The sequence below is a fragment of the Herpailurus yagouaroundi genome, unplaced genomic scaffold (assembly GCF_014898765.1).
Source record: "Herpailurus yagouaroundi ecotype Mexico unplaced genomic scaffold, PumYag 185, whole genome shotgun sequence".
In the NCBI taxonomy this organism is placed as follows: Eukaryota; Metazoa; Chordata; class Mammalia; order Carnivora; family Felidae; genus Herpailurus; species Herpailurus yagouaroundi.
Window position 1 is genome coordinate 28,172,255 of NW_024412416.1, and position 21,343 is coordinate 28,193,597.

General features: G+C 36.8%; 1 protein-coding gene across 1 annotated transcript in view; it reads right to left on the reverse strand.

Annotated features, from left to right (window-relative positions):
• HERC2 (HECT and RLD domain containing E3 ubiquitin protein ligase 2) overlaps positions 1-21,343 on the reverse strand; it is a 262,633-nt gene that overhangs the window by 149,989 nt on the left and 91,301 nt on the right. The window contains exons 7-11 of the mRNA XM_040493913.1: positions 17,015-17,215; positions 11,431-11,659; positions 11,210-11,334; positions 7,059-7,237; positions 1,108-1,292 (exon numbers count right to left, since the gene is read on the reverse strand). Of these exons, the coding sequence (XP_040349847.1) occupies positions 1,108-1,292; positions 7,059-7,237; positions 11,210-11,334; positions 11,431-11,659; positions 17,015-17,215 (919 nt within the window). The remainder of the gene's footprint in view (positions 1-1,107; positions 1,293-7,058; positions 7,238-11,209; positions 11,335-11,430; positions 11,660-17,014; positions 17,216-21,343) is intronic.

Consider the following 21,343-nt stretch of genomic DNA (forward strand, 5'->3'; position numbering starts at 1 on the left):
GAGAAAATTAACCCATATTCCCTGGTTGTTTTTATGTCACAGAATTTGAGAAAAAATTTTCATACACTGCACTATATAATACCTAGAAAATTTTTTTAATGTAAATACTAAAGTCATAATTTATAGAGTTTTAAAACCTTACAACACCTAATACACACAAATGTTATCAAATTTCAAGTCTTAACACTTGCAAATTACTTCCAATAAACAAAGTTAGGCATTTTTCAATCTCCTAAAATCTTTAACTTTTCTTCCTACAAGGCTCTTAATAGCTTTTCAGTCCTCATGATTTTGTCTTTGAGAGGTCTCTTTCGAACTATAAGTTCACCTATTTCAACCTGAAATTTTCTATCTACAAATGCCTAATTTTTTCAGCAACTAAGATATTTTAGAATATATATAAACCTTTTCAGTTTTCAGCAACTAAGATATTTTAGAATATAACATCTATAAAAATATTAACAGCAGCAGATGTTTCCATCCTGTGACAGAGAAAGCCAATTTACACAGAGCCACCTTTTGAGCTTGTGGAAAGTACTCTAATCTATGTCATGCACAGAACTAAGTGCTTAAATATCATCCTATTTTAATCCTCATAGGCACCCTCAGATGTTATCCCAGCTCCACAGGTGAGCAACCTACAGCCCCCTGGTAAATCTCAGACTTAGTCCCATGTCTAGCGGCTAATAAACCAGTGCTATAACTGAGACCCAGCCTTCCTCCAATGATGATTCATTCCTTGCATTACTCCCCACCTGGTTTTCCAGTGCGATCAACAAATGCTATGTCACTACTTTGTTCCCACATTATGTTAGTATCCAACACTCCATAACAGACACGTAGAGTAAGTCTGATAAATTGTCTGTTAAGACTAACTTGAACATAAAGGAAACTATTTTTGATGTCCAAAGAACTTAAATATTAAGACGAGGAAACAAAAAATATTGAGGAGTCTAATATTTGTCCCCCAAAAAAGTGGATACAAAATGAAGTCCCCCCAAATTGGCACATTTAATAATATAAGAACTACTCATCTGGGAGTGTAGAATAGGCCTAAATTAAAAAGCCCAAAATACACATAAGACATTTTAATTTTAAGCAACTTACTACATATATCTGAGGTCTGACCAATACTTTCTCCTGGATAAAGTTTACTGATAAGTAGGCGCTGAAAGCGCAGCAACAAATCCAATGAAGCAGTTCTTTCACGACTATGTTGCTCGAAGTCTAGACATGATGAAATCCGACGGGCAACATCTTTCAATCTGGCTACTGTCTGAGAAGCAATGTTTCTATGCAGAGGAAAGAAGATTGCAAAATTTAACAAGCTATGTCTATTAAAAAAAAAAAGTATTAAGAAAGCATGACAAAAACTAAACTCAGAAATATAATCATGCATCCAGGTGACCTGTAGCGGGCTTCCTTCCCCAAATATGAGTCAGGTGTGTCGGCAGTAAACACAACCTCAGTCAAAACTGAGAAAAGAAGCACAGAAGTTGTAAAAGATATAATGATGCCCTTTGCTTTACAAATGTGCTCTAAAGAGCTGTGTGGAATGATCCAAAATGATAGAAAACAGACCTTTGGGGAAAAAAACAACTGTATCGTTATTTTTGTCCAAAGCTGTATTTCAAATACAGATGTGACACTATTCTTAAATACAAGATTTACTCGCCTTTCTGCATCTGCCTCACAAATCTGCCTTGAGACCTACTCAAGTTAAGTACCTAGGTGGGCAATGCAGGGGGCACACAGGGCTCAGAAAGCACAGGAAGGAAGACCAAAGCGGGTGCAAACAGACCAGGTCAGAGTAACAGGTGCTCAAACAATACAGCAGCAAAGAAAGGAGCAGTGGGATCTAACTTGAGCCACAAACCATCAGTTAATAGGGTGAAAAAGAAAAAAAAAAAAAAAACATGGGTCCCAAAAGTAAAATTAGAACAGTAGTAAAATGTTCTGGCTCCACAAGAAACTTGCAAAGGAACAAGGGCAGGGAGTCAAGTCAAGACAAGAGAATGAAAAGGAATGGACACTGTAGGTGATAGAGTGCCCGGCTGCTGGTACTAGATTCTGCAATGCTGAGTCAGCCCCTGAAGCTTCAAAAGGAGAGTATGTTCTGTTTAGGTTTGAGGAAATTAAGTTCGGTATGAGTGTGAACGTAGATTAGAGGAGACATAGACTACCAGATAAGACCCTGCCACCCAGGGACAGTCCCACCACCAGTCAAACAAGGCCTGATCCCCGTACTAAGAACAGAGGAATAAATCAGGGGAAGAAAAGAGCTAAAACAGAGCCTTGCTCTGGGCTGCTGTCAAAGTAGCTCCATCTCAGGGCGGGTGAGGGCCAGCCAGCCAACACCTGGCATTGCCACTGAGCAGGTAAGTCTGGGAACTCTGCATAACACCAGGCCACAGACAGGAATTCTATTCCACTCCTTTGATTTCTAACGTTGACAGTAGGTTTGTGGAAAACCTGTCAGTTGCACTTGCCCCCATGATTCATTCCTGGAACTAACAGCACTGTGAGGAAGAAGAGGAGCAGGAAACATTTGAGGAGTTCCAGCACAACTCCAACACACATCCAAAAGTTGTTAAGAAAGAACAGCAAGAAGCCCTTGGCTACTGTACAGGGATACTCCATCCACACAAAATGAAGGTAGGTGCTCACAGGGTCTTGCCTCTAGTCAACCTCACCTTTCTATTCTACTACCTGATACCCTGCCTTGACAGTAGAAAAAATCTGGGTTTCCTGCTATACAAGAAGGAGCAAAGGACACTAATATAAATGTTAACTTATTTCCTTAATAAAAAATCCTGAACCATAATCAAAATGTATAATTCTGGTAGAGTTCACTAATTAAAAAATCTTCATAGCTCTTGATTTTATATAAATATTTTTCTGTGGCTTCTTGCCAGTGTAAGACTAAAGCATTACTCTGAAATCTGTTTCACAACTTATTCTTGGCAAACTGCAATTTCTTTAACCTGTTTTCCAAGGAATAAAGTATACAAAACATCCCTACAATCTCTTCCATCTTTAGACTATTTTTCAACAACTGTATCAGCTAAGTCAACACACTGAGCTACCTTCAATCACACTTAAGGTAAGAAAATTAAATATCAAAGTCTCTCTCTACATGAGAGAAGTACACTTTCTACATTTATGAAAAGAGTCTGGATCGTAGGCACTTTGTTAGTGAGAAAGGTGTTGATACATTTTCCTTTCTCTATATTCTAAAACTTTTGTGAAGTGTTGTTTACTTCCAGGGTTCAGTTTTTGTGTTTTTTAAGCAGGTATATAATTATTATAAAACTGCTGTGGAGACAGCCCCTCCCTGTGTTACCAAAGGTTCAGAAGACAACCTATGAGATGGTCTAAAAAGTGCTGTCCAATAGTAACATAATGCCAGGAAGCCACATATGTCATTTAAAATGTTCTGCCAGTTACTGGGGCACCTGGCTACCTCAGTCAGTTAAGCACTGAACCCTTGATTTCGACTCAGGTCATGATCTCACAGTTTGTGAGACTGAGCCCCGCATTGGGCTCTATGCTGACAGTGAGGAGCCTGCTTGGTATCCTCTCTCTCCCTCTCTCTCTGCCCCTTGCCTGATTGTGCTCTTTTTCACTCTGTCAAAATAAACAAATAAACTTAAAAAAATGTTTAATGTTCTGCCAGTCACATTAATAAAGAAAAAAAGAAATGTAAAACCAGTATTAATAAAGTATCCCAATATATTGAAAATACTATTTCAATATAAAACTTAAACTCAAAAACACACTTAAAAGTTTTCTAACAACTGAATCAAGTCCAAGGTTTTAAATATGAATTTTAATAAATAATTAATAATTCAATTAAAATAACTTAATTTTAATTAATAAAAAATAAAACTTCAGTGTCTCAGCTACACTGGACACATTCCAAGTGCTAATCAGTCAAACATGGCAAGAGACTTCCAGACTGTACAGTAACAGGCATTGATGGGTAAAACAGACAAGTCTCTCCACACCAAGGGAACAAACAGGCCGGGCAACCTACCATAGGCCGAGATCAGGGAACACACACTCACTCTCTGACAAACACCAGGAGTCCTGACACAGCTTCCTCAGCAAAGGGTAGGGCATTCAAGAACTCAATACTGTTTCAGAAAATACATGCTTTATGCTTTAAAACTTCTGCATAGAACTTCATTTTTTAATTACAAAGCACTCAGCATCCATTTTCTCATTTGATCCTTAACTCTATAAACACTGCTCCTGTTATTACTCTTCCAGTTACCACACTGGGGAGAGTTTCACTTGCCAATTTTATACAAGCAGTCAGAAGTGAAATCTTCTAGGAATAAATCCCAGCGTCTTTCCACTACCACCAACTACACTGAGTTAATTCACTTTCAATCTGTTGTACTAAAGATCAGAATGTATGAGATACTGATCAAAAGAAACAATCATCAGATTAAAAAAAAAAATAGGAAAATTTTTTTAATTAGCATTTACTATAATCTATTTAAAGAACTAGCTCTAAAACTTCCTCTTAAAAGTTCCCAATGTGTCCAGTAAATTCTGGTGCTTCAGGTATGGACAGCAGGCTGCCCCCACACCAGCAGCACACCACCCACCACTCTTCTGGACATACATGCAGAGCCCCCTGTTCTCTGAACTTGGCTACTACCTGAGCCAACACTCTAGAATACTTTCTCTATGTATAGAAAATGAAACAAAACAGGAGCCAAGTTTACACAGGAAAGAATTTTGTTAAATAGAAGAGCCAAGAGTTTTCCATTGTCTAACAAATACCTTTCAAAAATCACCTTGCTTTTTTGGTCTTTTTGAATGACAATGAAATGTTGGCTGACATTTTTCAGGAACAGTGTCTGATCACTTCAGCCCAAGGTTCCTGTTTATATTCTGACTCTGACTGATTCTTACCTCCTCCAGATAGGGCCTTCAGAAATAATGCTCACCATTCTTTTATTTACTTCAGCATTTAAATTAACAGTTGTCAGGGCGCCTAGGCGGCTTAGTCGGTTGAGAATCCAACTTCGGCTCAGGTCATGATCTCGTGGTTGACGAGTTCGAGCCCCATGTCAGGCTCTGTACTGACAGCTCAGAGCCTGGAGCCTGCTTTGGATTCTGTGTCTCCCTCTCTCTCTGTCCCTCCCCCACTCATGCTCTGTCTCTCTCTGTCTCAAAAATAAATAAAAAGATTTAAAAAAAAAAATTTTAATTAAAAGTTGTCTTAGGCATCCAGATGACCAACAGAGACATGAAAAGATGCTCAACATCGCTCATCATCAGGGAAATACAAATCAAAACCACATCAAGATACCACTTCACACCAGTCAGAATGATTAAAATTAACTCAGGAAACAACAGATGCAGAGAAAAGGGAACCCTCTTGCAATTGTTGGTAAGAATGCAAACTAGTGCAGCCACTCTGGAAAACAGTGTGGAGGTTCCTCAAAAAATTAAAAACAGAATTACCCTACTACCCAGAAATAGCATTACTAGGAATTTATCCAAAGGATACAGGAGGGCTGATTCATAGGGGCACAGGTACCCCAACGTTTATAGCAGCACTATCAACAATAGCCAAATTATGGATAGAGCCCAAATGTCCATCAACAGATGAATGGATAAGGAAGATGTGGTTTATATATATAATGGAATACTACTTGGCAATGAGAAACAATGAAATCTTGCCATTTGTAACAACATGGATGGAACTGCAAGGGTATTATGCTAAGTGAAATAAATCAGTCAGAGAAAGACAGAGATCATATGTTTTCACTCACATGGAATTTGAGAAACTTAACAGAAGACCATGGGAGAAGGAAGGGGAAAAAAATTGTTTCAAACAGAAAGGAAGGCAAACCATAAGAGACTCTTAAATACAGAGAACTGAGGGTTGATGGGGGGTGGGGGGAGAGGGGAAAATGGGTGATGGGCACTAAGGAAGGCACTTGTTGGGATGAGCATCGGGTGTTGTATGTAAGCTATGAATCATGGGAATCTACTCCTGAAGCCAAGAGCACAGTGTACATACTGTATGTTAGCTAACTTCACAATAAATTATATTAAATAATTAATTAAAAAGATAAAAAAATAAAAGTTGTCTTAGTAATACATATAATTCTATGACATATGCAATGAGGCAATGATACAACCAATTTAAAAAAAAAAGTTCTACCAAAATGATTTTCATTTGCATCTACTGCTTACTAATGAGGCTAAGAATCTTTTCCTGTTTATCGTACACTCCAATTTTCTCTTGTTTGAAAATCTTTAGAATCTCCAGTTCTACCTCACACACTCCAAACTCTCCCCTCATTTATATTTAATGTCTGCTCTTAAAACAGTGTGGAGGTTCCTCGAAGTTAAAAACAGAACTACCTTATGATCCGGGAATCATCCTACTGGGTATTACCCAAATACAAAAACACTCATTCAAAGGGAAGCTGCCCGAGTGTCCCTCAATAGATGAATGGATAAAGAAGATGTGGTGTGTATACACAATGAAATATGATTCATCCATAAAAAATGAAACCCTGTCATTTGCAATGACATGGATAGAGCTAGAAAGTATAATACTAAGTACTTAAGATAAGTCAGCAGAGAAAGACAAATACCATATGATGTCATTCATATGTGGAATTTAAGAAATAAAACAAATGAGTAAAGGGGGGAAAAAGACAAACCAAAGAAACAGACTCTTAATTACAGAGAACAAACTGATGGTTACCAGATGGGAGGGGGGTGGGAGGATGGCTTAACTAGGCGACAGAAATTAAGGACTGCACTTAAAATGAGCACAGGGTGATACATGAAACTGTTCAATTACTATATTGTATACCTAAAGCTAATATAACACTGTGTGTTTACTAACTAGAATTAAAATAAAAACTTAAGAGACTGCTCTTTACCCCAAAACCTATTCTACATAATTTTCAGAGTATACCTCAACAGCCAAAACATTTTCAGACCCTAGTGCTAGCTAGATCTCACTATCTTACTATGAAAACCGATAATCCTCCTGTTAAAATATATCTAATACTATTTACCTAAGAAGCTGTTGTATGAGCTGAACCAGAGGCAAACACTGTTTTCCAGAAGATTCATAGATCCCAGTATTAATAAGATCTTTATCCAATGGAGTCCTACTTCTATGAAATGTCGAGGCACTGGCTTCCTGTTCATCAATTTCTTTTTCCTTCTGTGCTTCTTTTTTGGCTTCCATATCCTGTAATTCATAAAACAGAAACTGGTTACCAGTTATCTTAGTACCAAGTGTGAATGCACCCTGAGCTGAGCCCTGATCTCACAGCCTAGATGTCCCAGCTTCTGTGCACTAACTCACAAAACCACCTGGTGACACTGGCCCACATCCACTGTCGGAAACCCCACTGCTCAGGTGCTCAGTTTCTAAACAGACTATTTGTCCTATAAATCCATTACCCAGGCTGCCATTGCTGACGTTCTCCAGGTTCCTTCTGTAAAGTCCCTAAAATCTTTTCTCCTGCTACTGGATCTAAGAAATACTTAATGTGATCTGCCCCATACACACACAGTCTATCTATTTTGCAAATATGAAGCAAGAACTCGAGAATAAGAGGATATATTCCCAAGTCATGTATCTGATAAGAAACATGTGTTCAGAATACAGAAAGAATTCTTACAACTCAACAATTAAAAAATAAGTAACCAACTTAAAAATAAGCAAAGGATTTGAATAGAAGTATCTTCAAAGATGATATATAAGTGGCTCATAAGCATATGAAAAGATGTTAGACATCATTAGTCATCAGGGAAATTCACATCTGTTAGGATAGCTATAAAAGAAAAGTTGGACAGTAGCAAGCATTGACAAGGATGTAGAGAAATCAGAACCCTCATACATTGCTACTGGGAATATAAAGTGGCACAGCCACTTAAGAAAAAAATCTGGCCATTCTTCAAAACATAAACACAGAGATACTATAAAACAAAACAAATCCACTCCTAGGCATACACCCATAAGAAAAAAAAAAAAAGCCTGTCCAAACAAAAACCTATACACAAATGTTCGTAACAGCATTATTCATAACTTAAAAATAGAAACAACTAAATGTCCATTGGCTGATGAATGTATAAACAAAATGTGCTATGCCATACAATGGAATATTATTTAGCAATTTTAAAAAATTAAGTATGACATGAATAAACTCTGAAAACACTAGGCTAAGTGAAAAGCCAGACACAAAAGGTCACGTATTGTATAAATCCATTTATATGAAATGTCCAGAGCTAGAAATTCTTCAGGAGACAGAAAGTAGATTAGCAGTTGTCAATGGTTGAGACAAGTAGGGAATAGGGGGTGTGACTGTTAAGGGACACAGAGTTTCTTTTTGAAGTAATGAAAAGGTTCTGAAATCACTGGTGATGATGGTTGCACTGAATTATACACTATAAAAGAGTGAATTTTATAGTATGTGAATTAGATCTCAATAAAGCTATTATTTAAAAAAAAAAAGAAACAAAAAGGCAAAAAACAAAAATAGAAGGTATCTTTGCCAAACACAACCAATATTCCTGAGGACTTACTATATACCAAGCATTGTTCTAGTAACCAAATTTATGGTGAAAAAGCAAAAAATTTCTTTCCTTCTGAGCATTTTCTAATGGCAAAAACCAGAACAGTCTAAACACCAACAACAATCCATCCCAATCCTTGAGGGGTATAGGGATGAAGACTCAGCCTCAGTGGCTACCCACTGTTAAGGATAAGAGAGCAACATAAATCAGAAAAATGAATAGTGTGCATCCTTTTAACCCAGAACAATTTCATTTCTAAAACTCATTCCTAATAATCATTCTTATACTCTATTCAATGACTTATAATCCATAAGAATATACTTAGAGGCGCCCGGGTGGCTTAGTCAGTTAACCATCCAACTTCTGATTTTGGCTCAGGTCATGATCTCACAGTTCATGGAATCAAGCCCAGCACTGGGTTCTGCACTAACAGCTTGGAGCCTGCTCGGGATTTTCTCTCTCCTCTCTCTCTGCCCTTTCCCCCACTCATGCACACTATCAAAATAAATTGCATTTTTAAAAAGAATATAATTAATAATTGTAGTAAAAATATCTAAAACCTAAATGGTAAATAGATTATTTATAAAAAATAAAAAGGAATATGAAGGAATTCCCTTTTCATATGACAGACTTCTCCAAAACAACAGAACAAATGGGCAGTAAAATATACAACAGAAAACATGGCAACCTGATGAGTAAAAAAGATGCAAATTAACACACCACTGAAATTAATCCTAGCCTCATAATCACATCATTAGTAAACATTTGCATCCTCAAAAGTCAGACAATAAAGCAAAAATATTAACAATATTGGCATACTAATAATTCTTAAATATGAGGTTTTTGTTTACGTCTTTCTGTAGCTTTATAACAATTTTGTTTTAAAATGAATGGCCTTTTAGTTATCTTTTAGGCTTAATGATTATATAGATCACAATCTATGTATCTCTGTAGCCTCTCTACCTCTGCAATACCCTGCATCCAATACCTCCTTAAAGGTCCCTCCCTCTGTCCAGCAGGAAGTGAGGAATAAACATTTGCTAACTAAATTAATAGGTTCTAAAAATACTGCTTGGGTCATATCTGGCCCAATCGTGGACTTCCTCTGTCTGTTCTCTGTCACGGCTCCCATCAGGTAAGCTGTCACACAGAGCTGTGTGGGGAAGAGGAAGAAAAGAGGGTTGGAATCAGCAAACCTACCACTCACTAGTCCTAACACCTTAGCAAATCACTACACTTTTGTGGTACATATGTCCACATCTATAAAATGGAATTTTAAACCACTTTTCCAACACCGTTTTCCAAACCACTTTTCCAAACCACTTTCTCAACACCGTTGACAAAGTTAAAAGAGAAAATCAAAATAAAGTACACAGCATAGTACCTGGAAAATAATAGCTATACAAAGAACTGTAGTTGTTCCTAATGTTATTTATACGATTTCTTCTATTTTTTTTCAATTTAAATTTTTTTTAATGTTTTTATTTATTTTTGAGAGACAAAGCGTGAACAGTGGAGGGACAGCGAGAGAGGGAGAAGTAGAATTAGAAGCAGGCTCCAGGCTCTGAGCTGTCAGCACAGAGCCTGGCACGGGACTTGAACTCACGTACCATGAGATCGTGACCTGAGCTGAAGTCGGACACGTAACCGACTGAGCCAGCCAGGCGCCCCTATTTTTTTTTTCAATTTAATCAAAGTACTTCTTAAGTATGCTTTCAAAGATATTTTCAATGTATTTACTTCATCTAATTTTATCAGTGTTAGTTTTTAGATAAAAAACTATTGCAACAATAAAAGCAACAAAAGAAGCTATGAATGACCAATAAGTACATACAAATGCAAATTAAAACCACACTTCCCTCACCCAGAATAGCTAAATTTATGAAGAATGCCATGCCTCATGTCGGTGAGGTCAAGAAGAGCTAGAACTAGAACTCTCATATTGGCTGGTTCAAATTAAATGCCACAGCCACTTTGGGAAACTGTAAAAACACAGTCACCAAAAGACCTAGCAAATTCTACTTCCAAATATTTACGCAAGAGAAAAACACATGTTCACTAAAGGACTTGTATACAGCATGATCAAAGCAGCTTTACAGAATCAAAAATTTTAATCAAATGTCTATCAACAGGACAATGAATAAACAAACAGTGCCATAATCATACAATGAAATATTCAATGGTAAAAACAACAGATGAGTCTGAAAATTATCAATGTAAAATAAAGCAGACATAAAATAGTACATACTATATGATTCCATTTATGTGGCAATCAGAACTGGCGACACTAATTTAATCTGAGGGAGGATGGGAGTCCTGGAGTGCAAAGAGGCACAATGACACTTTCTAGGGTGATGGAAATGATTCATAATATGATCAGGGTATCTGTCATATTCATTTAAGTAGATAAAAGTGGGTATATTTTATCATACTTAATATCTCAAGTTTTTTTAACTAGTTAGATAAAAAAGCTTTAATTACAGAAAATATTTGGATGTTACTAACCATTTTATGTTTCAGTTTTTCAATAATTATTGCAAAATGTTGTTATTTCTTCACCTGAGTACAGTGTTTCAATCTCAGCTCACTGACAGGTAAAACTTGCCTCTGTCAGCTCACATACATACTCCTAGAACCATACCTGGATTTCTGCAGTAATGGCTGCATTTAAGGCCGACTCTAAGCCTCCATCGGCCATCAAGCTGCCCACCAGAAGATCAATCATGAATCGACGACCTGGACTTATGTTTACTTCATTGCCTGAAACTGGAAAGGAAAGTGTTTTTGACAATGTGAGGTAAGTGCCAATGCCCCTTGGCACCCTCTTGTGCACCCACCACTCCACCCCATCCCCAAACCCACCTGCACAGGGCAGGAGAGCAGAGAGCGCCCGGGCCCTTTCCTCAGCAGTGGGCAGAAGCACGGACCACCCACTCTGCAGCACAGCCTGGGCAGCTGCCTGCACGGTGCTCAGCACACCTGCACTGCTGGCCAGAGACACCACAGTCTGTTTCAGGCTGTTGAGGAGGACGCTGCCCAGACCTAAACCAAGGAATTCTGGGTCAACCTGGTGACTAATGGCAGCATGCAACTGAAAGGAGAAAAAGAATTTTAATTTAGAAGTCCTAAAAACAAGTGTATTTCAAATCTTGTTAAAGATTAAATAATACCTCAAACTGAGTTTTATTCAAATAATAAAGAAAAAAGCTCTGCTATATGAATTTTTTTAACTAGACTAAAAACTTTTACTCATACTAGGTGAGAGTCCACAGTAAGGTATTTTTAAGAGGAATTTTTTAAACCCACTATAAATACATACATGGAAGAGCTCAAGACCAATGGAGAGGTTAAATCATGTGGAAACAGGGGCACCTGGGTGGCTCAGTCAGTTACACACTCGACTGGCTCAGGTCATGATCTCACGATTTGTGAGTTCGAGCTCCACATCGGGCTCTGTGCTGACAGCTCAGTCTGGAGCCTGCTTCGGATTCTGTGTATCCCTCTCTCTCTGACCCTCTCCCACTTATGTTCTATCTCTCTCTCTCTTTCAAAAATAAATAAACATTAAAAGAAATAAAATCAAGTGGAAACAGCAACCTCCACCCCACCACCAGTCATCTGCACCAAACACAGAGAAATAGCGAATATAATACAACCCGAAAGCTGTTAAAAAAATATAGGGGCGCCTGGGTGGCTCAGTCAGTTGAGCATCTGACTTCAGCTCAGGTCATGGTATTGCAGCTTGTGAGCTCAAGCCCCACATTGGGCTCACTGCTGTCAATGCAGAGCCTGCTTTATATCCTCTGTTCCCTTCTCTCTCTGCCCTTCTCATGCTCTCTCTCAAAAATAAATAAACATTTAAAAAATGTTTTAAAAAAAAAGATTATATAGCCAAGCTGAGAGTATACAAGGAAGTTCCTCAAGGGCCAAACCAGAACTCAGAGAGATACACACAGCAGGAGCCAAGAGGTTCTGGACTCTAAGAATAGATCAAGGCCTTGGGGCATGAGATCCCAGCTGCCCATGACAGCCCACTGAACCTGAGCTTCCTGCAGAAGTTTGGGAGCCACTGAAGATCACCCATCTTTGCCAGCCAGGGCCTGAAAACAACACTGTCCATAAAAGCTTTTGGTAGAAAGAGACCCCACAATAAATCAGAGACCTGACAGATGTAAAATCTGTCCTGTGAACAGATGTAAAATCAAGTTTACACCAACCATCTAGGTACACGTATCACAAGACAAGAACTGAAAACCAAAACTCATCTGGAGCCTGAGAAACTCATGACACTTAAGAGACACAAATACAAAACTGTCGTCTGGGGACATCATCATAGCCAAAGGCAAGGGGATACCCCTAGCAAACCCTCCCCTGAAAGTGGTGTTACAGTCAGAAAGGACAAGCCATACTAGGTCACCACAAGGTAGAATAAAAAAACAGAGCTCTTATAAGAGGCAAAACTCACACCCCAAGGCAGCAATAAAACAACGGAATGAATCCATAAAAAAAGAAAATGTTCTTAGAGATCAAGGAAGGAACAGAACCCAGAAGAATATAATGAACAAAATGAAAGCTTTGAAAAAGACCCAAATATAAATTCTAAAAATGAAAAAAACAGCTACAAGAATAAAAACCTCAAGGCAGAAGTGTGAAAAGCCTGGGCCCAGGTTCCAGCCCTAAACCTTGAGGCCATGGGTACCTGATCTGGGCCACATTCCTGAACCTCTCTCTGTGTCCTCATTTATGCAATATACATCACAGGTCCTAACTCTCAGATGGGTGGCACACTGATTTAATGAGTTAATGCATGGAATGCAATGATCATACAAGTATTTATTTTATAATGGACAATTCAAAAATATGGAACATTCGTAAAGAAAGGATTTGGGAACTGAAAGAGAGCACTGAATGAAAAACCAGAAGGCAGAATGGAAAAGACAGAAAATGAACATCATAAAAGATAAAAAGATTTTTAAAATATCAAAGAAGTTGTGATACTTAGGAAGACAAGAGAAGTTCAACATACACTGAGAAGTAGATAAAAAAAAGTAGATTAAAAAAAAAGTTAATTTGAATGGTAAATGGTGACTATTTTTCAAAACTTAACAAAACATGAGAATGAGAATCATAACCTCAAGTTATATATACAAAAATAAATCCTCACCTAGACATAATGTATTAAAATTACAAAACAAAAGAACATCTGAAAGGCTACCAAAAAGAAAGACACCTTAACTACAAAGAAACAATTACATCAATAAAACAATTTTCATCAGCAAAAATAAAGATTGGAAGACAAAACATCTTCAAACTGTTGATAAAATAACATGTAACCTAGAAAGCTAAGCCCTGTTAAACTACCTTAAGAAACATTCAAGCAAACAGTTTTCAGACTTTACAACTCACAGACCTTGATGAAGAAACTTACTGAAGGAGGTACCCAGGAGGGAGACGATATAAGCAACAATGACAAAACAAATTGGTTAAAAAAAAGAGAAAAAAAGGCTACATCAAAGTAAGCATGGTCTCTTTAAAAATGACGATTATAATGGGGCGCCTGGGTGGCGCAGTCCGTTAAGTGCCTGATTCTTGATTTCAGTTCAGGTCATGATCTCACAGTTTCATGGGTTCAAGCCCCATATCATGCTCTGTGTTGACAGCATGGAGGCTACTTGGGATTCTCTCTCTCCCTCTCCCTCTGCTGGCAGTCTCCCCCATTTTGTGCTGCTTCTGTCTCTCTCAAAATAAATAAACTTAAAAAGAATTTTAATAAAAAAATTAAAATGACAGTTATGACTATAATAATTCAAAGAAAAGCGAAAAATGATTATTATTTTTGTAACAATATAAAAATAATTATTTCACCAATCCTAACAGGCATTTCTTTTCATGTCTTAAATCAGAAATGTATCTTATACATCACAATTGGGAGCATTTTTCTTTTAGGGGCACATACACAAAAAAGTGTGCATTGGATCCAATGTAATAATAGAGTACCTGACAATTAAAACACAAAAGGTGGAACGGGGAGCTTAGGGTAATTCATCCTATAGCCCTATATTTTTCAGGAAGAGAAGGACTAGTTACTTAACATTTTGTGGAATTAACAAATATTTAATTTTTTTGTGACATGATTAATGTCCAGAAATCAGATTTAAAAATTTAGGAACAATTAAAGGTATCATGAAAGAAAAAACTGTTTTGGAGGGGTGCCTGGATGGCTCAGTCAGTTGAACATCCAACTCTTGGTTTCAGCTCAGGTCATGATCTCATAGTTCGTGGGTTCAATCCCTGTATGGGGCTCCACACTGACAGCAAAGAGCCTGCTTGGGATTCTCTCTCTCCCTCTCTCTCTGCCTCTTCCCCTCTTGGTCTTGCTCTCAAAATAAATAAATAAACTTAAAAAAATTGTTTTCGAAACTTGATCAAGAGATAAATAATAGGGGCGCCCGGGTGGCTCATTTAAGTGTCTGACTTTGGCTCAGGTCATGACCATGCGGCTTGTGAGTTCAAACCCCACATCGGGCTCTGTGCTGGCAGCTCAGAGCCTAGAGCCTACTTTGGATTCTGTGTCTCTCTCTCTCTCTCTGTCCCCTCCCCTGCTCACATTCTGTCTCTCTCAAAAATACACAAACATTTAAAAGAAGAGAGAAATAATAAAATGAAGAATAAACTTACATAAAACTTATCAGAAGACCTAAATTAGCAATCACAAAAACTATAAAAAAAAATTAAATTCACCTAATGAATAAAGATCCTCAAATTGGATTCTTTTTAAGAATCAAGCTTTGGGGCGCCTGGGTGGCTCAGCCGGTTAAGCGGCCGACTTCGGCTCAGGTCATGATCTTGCGGTCCGTGAGTTCGAGCCCTGCATCGGGCTCTGTGCTGACAGCTCAGAACCTGGAGCCGGTTTCAGATTCTGTGTCTCCCTCTCTCTGCCCCTCCCCCGTTCATGCTCTGTCTCTCTCTGTGTCAAAAATAAATAAATGTTAAAAAAAATAAAATAAAATAAAAATTTTTTAAAATAAAAAAAATAAGAATCAAGCTTTGTAAGTGAATTTTTAAAATGATGCAATTAAAACATAAGGACCTAAAAAAACAGAATAAAGCAGCAGAAAAACATATGTCACCAGGTAAATGTAGGCCAAAAGGAATTGAACCTAAAACAACATGAGGTCTTTCTCCACAGCAATGACCAGAATAGCAACATTGCTAGAAACAATGGGAAGCAACAAATGGGTGGAATCATGGAAGGGAACCACAGAGGCCCTAATAAATGAGCTCCTCTAGAAGATTTTTGGGAAAGAGAAGTACTCTCCAAACTTCTGCTAATTTGATTAATGCAACTAAACACTAAATTCAGCTGTGTGCTTTTTATTTTTTATTTTATTTTTTTTAATAATTTATTGTCAAGTTAGCTAACATACAGTGTATACAGTGTACTCTTGGCTTTGGGACTAGATTCCCGTGATTCATCACTTACTATAAGCTGTGTGCCTTTTAGAACCAAGGCAAAAAGGGGACAGAAGAAGAGGGGGACATATGGGTTACATAGAAATCCTTGTATTATAAAGGGAAAAATTATTTTGTTGAGAAAAACTACTTTCTTGACATTCAGTCATAGGATTTTATTGCCAAGAGAAATATGATGACCAAAGATTTCAGCTATAGTTTTTCTTTAAAAAAGAAACAAAGAAGCAAACAAACAAAAAAAAAAAAAAAAAAAAAAGGAAGAAAAATATGTTTGTAGGTTTTCATATTTTGACCTTTCACCTTAACCTTCCCTGTGACAAAGTGGAGGGAGACAAGCTTACAGAGTTGAGCTTTCATACTCCAGAGGAGAGACTGGCTAACACATCCACTGGTCTCTCAGTTATCCACTATCTCACTCAGTTGTTTCTCCACATACAAAAGTAAATTCAAGATTGATTCCATGATGAATGCAAACAAGCTGATTATTGCAGAAATAAAACAATCCATATATACTCTCACCCTGTATGCCAAGACTGACTTCCAGAACAAATATAACTAGACTGATTTTTTTTTTTTAATTTTTTTCTAACGTTTATTTATTTTTGAAACAGAGAGAGACACAGCATGAACGGGGAAGGGGCAGAGCGAGAGGGAGACACAGAATCGGAAGCAGGCTCCAGGCTCTGAGCCATCAGCCCAGAGCCCGACGCGGGGCTTGAACTCGCTGACCGCGAGATCGTGACCTGAGCTGAAGTCGGACGCTTAACCAACTGAGCCACCCAGGCGCCCCTAGACTGATTTTTTTAAGCCTAAATAATCTAATCTAAATAATCTAAACACTTTAAATACTTTACATTTTTCATTAGCAGTTCAATTAACAGGCTAAAATGCATACCCTTCAATATACATAAACATTATTACAAATACCTAAGACACTTACAAAGGGAGGGAGAGGAAAGGAAATCATTAATACCTGAAGTCGTAGAAGATTCAGTGTTGCCACAGCCATACATTCTTTCTCTTGAGGTGGAGGCCAGTCAGCAGTGCCGTCCATCCCCTCACTCACTTGCCGTAGTAGGAGGTCCAGCTGCTCAAAAGTCATTGAGCAGATATCTACCACAAAAGGGACACGGAGGCCAATGGACCACTCAGAACAAGACGACCAAGCAAAACTCTATTGAAGAAACAAAAGAACCCAAAATGAATCCACACATTCAGTTCTTGGACTGTTTCACAGAAAAGATTCACCATTATGAATTATGAAGATGCCTTAAATTATTACTTATTCATAACTCTAATTGTTCCCAATACAAATGTACTTTCATGGTTGTCTAGCTTATACACTATCAGCTTCCAATCTTCTCTCTCATTTTAGGACCCAATCTCATTGTGCCACAAATAAAAAGATACAACGTTTATAATCTTTTCACTCTCAAAATTATTAATGCACACTAATAGATAACAGTGAGGATCATAATCTACTTGAACAGTTACAAATAACTGTAAGTAAATAATGAAAGATTAGGTATATTTAATCTCTAAAGCAACCACTAAAAAACTACACAAAGAGACAACTCAGTAAGTTAAAATGGAGTACTAAAAATTATTCAAACAACCCAAAAGAAGTCAGGAAAAGATAAAGGAATAAAAAAAGAGAGCAAACAAAACCTCACAATGGTAGAAATAAATCTAACTTATAAATAATTAAATTAAATGTAAATGGTTTAAACATACTAACAAAAAGTAGAAATTGTCAGGAGGTATGAAAACCAAAATCTAACTATATGGTATCAACAAGAAATCTACCTTAAATATAAAGATTAAAAAAGTTTAAGTAAAGGAATAGAAAATGGCTATATTAATATCAAACAAAGCAAACTTCAGAGGCAGGAAATTACCAGGGCTAAACAGAGACATTATACAATGATAAAAGGGTCAATTCACAAGAAGACAGAACAATGTTGAATGATATGTACCTAACAACAGAACCAGAAAACACACGGCAGTAAAAACTGGCAGAAATGAAAGAAATAGATAAATCCAAAAATATAGTTGAAGACAGCAAAATTATCCTCCTAATAACATAGAAAAAGAGATATTAAAAAAAGTAAAACTTTAAAAGAAACTAATAAAACCATCAATGAACTAGATCAAACTGACACTTACTAGAAAACCACAACAGAATACAGTCATATTTATAATATTTAATCATAAAATATTGCTTACCTATATAAAAGAATTGAAATCATAGAATATGTTCTCTGAACATAATCAAATTAAGCTTCTTAGAAACCAACAGAAACTAGAAGCCAATAAGAATAACCTAGATGTAAATAACTAGAAAAATCTCTTATGCATTTGAAAACTAAACAGGTTTCTACATTCCAATTAAAAATGGTTACATTTTGATTCTAAAGTAGCCTGCAAAGAATTAAGTATGTTTATGGTAAAACCTACAGCAGCCACTAAAAAGAAATTATATAAAGAAATAAAGTCAAATTCAAAATAAATAAAGTTAAGTGGAATATTAAAAAATGTTCATATACTCCCAAAAAAGGCAGGAAAAGCACAATAGAGGAATAATAGAACAAACAAAAGCCAACAAGAAAATGGAAGACTCAAATCTATGTACGTCAAAAATTGGAGTAAACATAAATGATCTAAATATATCAATTAAAAGACCGATTGACCCAAGCATTTTTTTTAATGCACCTTTACACGGTACCCAAGAAACTCACTATACACATAATGAGACATGTGGGTTAAAAGTAAAAGATATAAATCTAACAAAACATGTCAAAGACTTATATACTGAAAATGCTAATAAATGAAATCAAAGAAAATGTAAATAAATATCTAGACATACCATTTTCATTGATTGGAAGACTAAATATAGCAAAACTGCCAATTCTCCAAAAATTGATGACAGATTGAATACAATTCCTATTAAAGTCTAAGCAAGATGTTTTTGCTGACATAGACAAGACTATTCTAAATTTTATATGGCAAGGGAAAGGAACTAGAATATTGACTTCTTATATAACCTCAATAAACAAAACCCATGACATTGGCAAATTCCTACAATAATTATTTCAATTTTTAATTTTTTTTCAATTAAAAGAATGGAAAAGTTACAGTATGCAAACACTATTAAATAAAAAGCAAGGAGCCCCTGGGTGGCTCAGTCAGTACTTAACACTTAGTCTGACTCTTGATTTTGGCTCTTGAGTCTGAACTCAAAGTTCATGGAATCAAGCCCCGCATTGGGCTCTGTGCTAGGCGCGGAGTCTGCATAAGATACTCTCTCTCCCTCTCTCTCTGCCCTTCCCCCCATTCACATGTGTGCTCTCCCAAAATAAACCTAATAAAATTTTTACAAAATAAATGAAAAATGAAGCACCTACATTAAAATCAGACAAAAAGACTTCAGAGCAAAGAAAAAGAAGGATAAAGGGGGCATACTGTATAATGCCCTTGGCCAATTCATCAAGATGACAAAGCAAACCTAAATGTGCACATATCTTAAAAAAAAAAGAAAAAAAAAGAGCTTCAAAACCTATAAAACAAGAACTGACAAACCCATCCTAAAATGTATATGGAATCTCAAGTGACCCCAAATAAACAAAATAATCTTGAAACAGAGAACAAAACTGGAAAACTCACAATTCCTAATTCAAAGCCTACTACACTACAAAGCTACAGTAATCACAACAGCATGGTCCTAGCATAAAGTACCAATGAAATACTGGCATACAGACCAATGAAACAGAATGGAGAGCCAAAAAATAAGCCATTACCTATACAGTAAAATTATTTTTGATAAGTGCCAACACCATTCAATGGGGAAAGAACAATCTTTTCTACAAATGGTGCTGGGAAAACTGCAAAGCAATCAAATTGGATCATTACCTTATACCATATACAAAAATTAACTTAGAGTGGATCAAAGACCAAAACATAAAAGCTAAAACTATAAAACTTTCAGAAGAAAACACTGGGTGAAATCTACATAACAACAGATTTCTTGGATATATGTAACACCAAAAGCATAGGCAACATAAGAAAAAATAGATAAAGTAGACTTACTCAAAATTAAAAACTTGTGTGCATCAAAGGACACTATCAACAAAATGAAAAGACAAGCACAGAATGGGGAAAAAATAGCTGTAAATCATATACCTGATAAGGGATTAATATCCACAACACATCAAGAACTCCTACAATTCAAGAAAAAATTCAAAAAGGGGCAAAGGACTTAATCAACATTTCCTCAAAGAAGATATACAAATGGTCAATACACACATAAAAAAATGTTCAACATCTTTTCTATTAGGGAAGTGCAAATCAAAACCACAGTGTGATACCACTTCATACACACAAGGATGGCTTCAAACAATCAAAGAAAGAAAACCAGAAAATAACCAGAGTTGGCCAAAAAAAAAGTAGAGAAACTGAAACCCTTGTGCATATCTGGTGGGAATGTAAAAATCATGCAGCTGCTGTGGAAAACAGTTTGACAGTTCCTCAAATTCCTCATAATTACCATATGATCCAGCAATTCCACTCCTAGATATATACTCAAACAAACAAGAACAAAAACAAAAAAATGAAAGCGTGGACCCAGACACTCAGAGCAACACAACCACAATAGCCAAAGGTACAAAAAAGGAGAAATAAATGAACAAAATGTGGGATATACATATAATGGAATATTATTAAGCCTTTAAAAGGAACAAAATCTTGAAACATCCTCCAACATGCAACAAGCTTAAAAACCTTATGCTTAAAAAAATTTTAATTAAAAATTAAAAAACTTATGCTAAGTGGAATAAGCCAGACACAAAAGGTCAAATATTATATGATTATACTTATATGAGGTATCTTGAATAGGCAAAGTCACAGAAACAGAAAGTAAATTTGAGGTTACTAGGGGCCAAAGGGAAGAGAAAAGGAGACTAATGTTTTTTGTTTTTTGGTTTTTTTTTTTTAATTTTTTTTCAACGTTTATTTATTTTTGGGACAGAGAGAGACAGAGCATGAACGGGGGAGGGGCAGAGACAGAGGGAGACACAGAATCGGAAACAGGCTCCAGGCTCTGAGCCATCAGCCCAGAGCCCGACGCGGGGCTCAAACTCACAGACCGTGAGATCGTGACCTGGTTGAAGTCGGACGCTTAACCGACTGCGCCACCCAGGCGCCCCAAGGAGACTAATGTTTAATGGGTACAGAATTTTTGTTTAGGATGACAAAGTTCTGGAGATGGATAACAATGATGGTTACACAGTCTCATGAATATACTTAA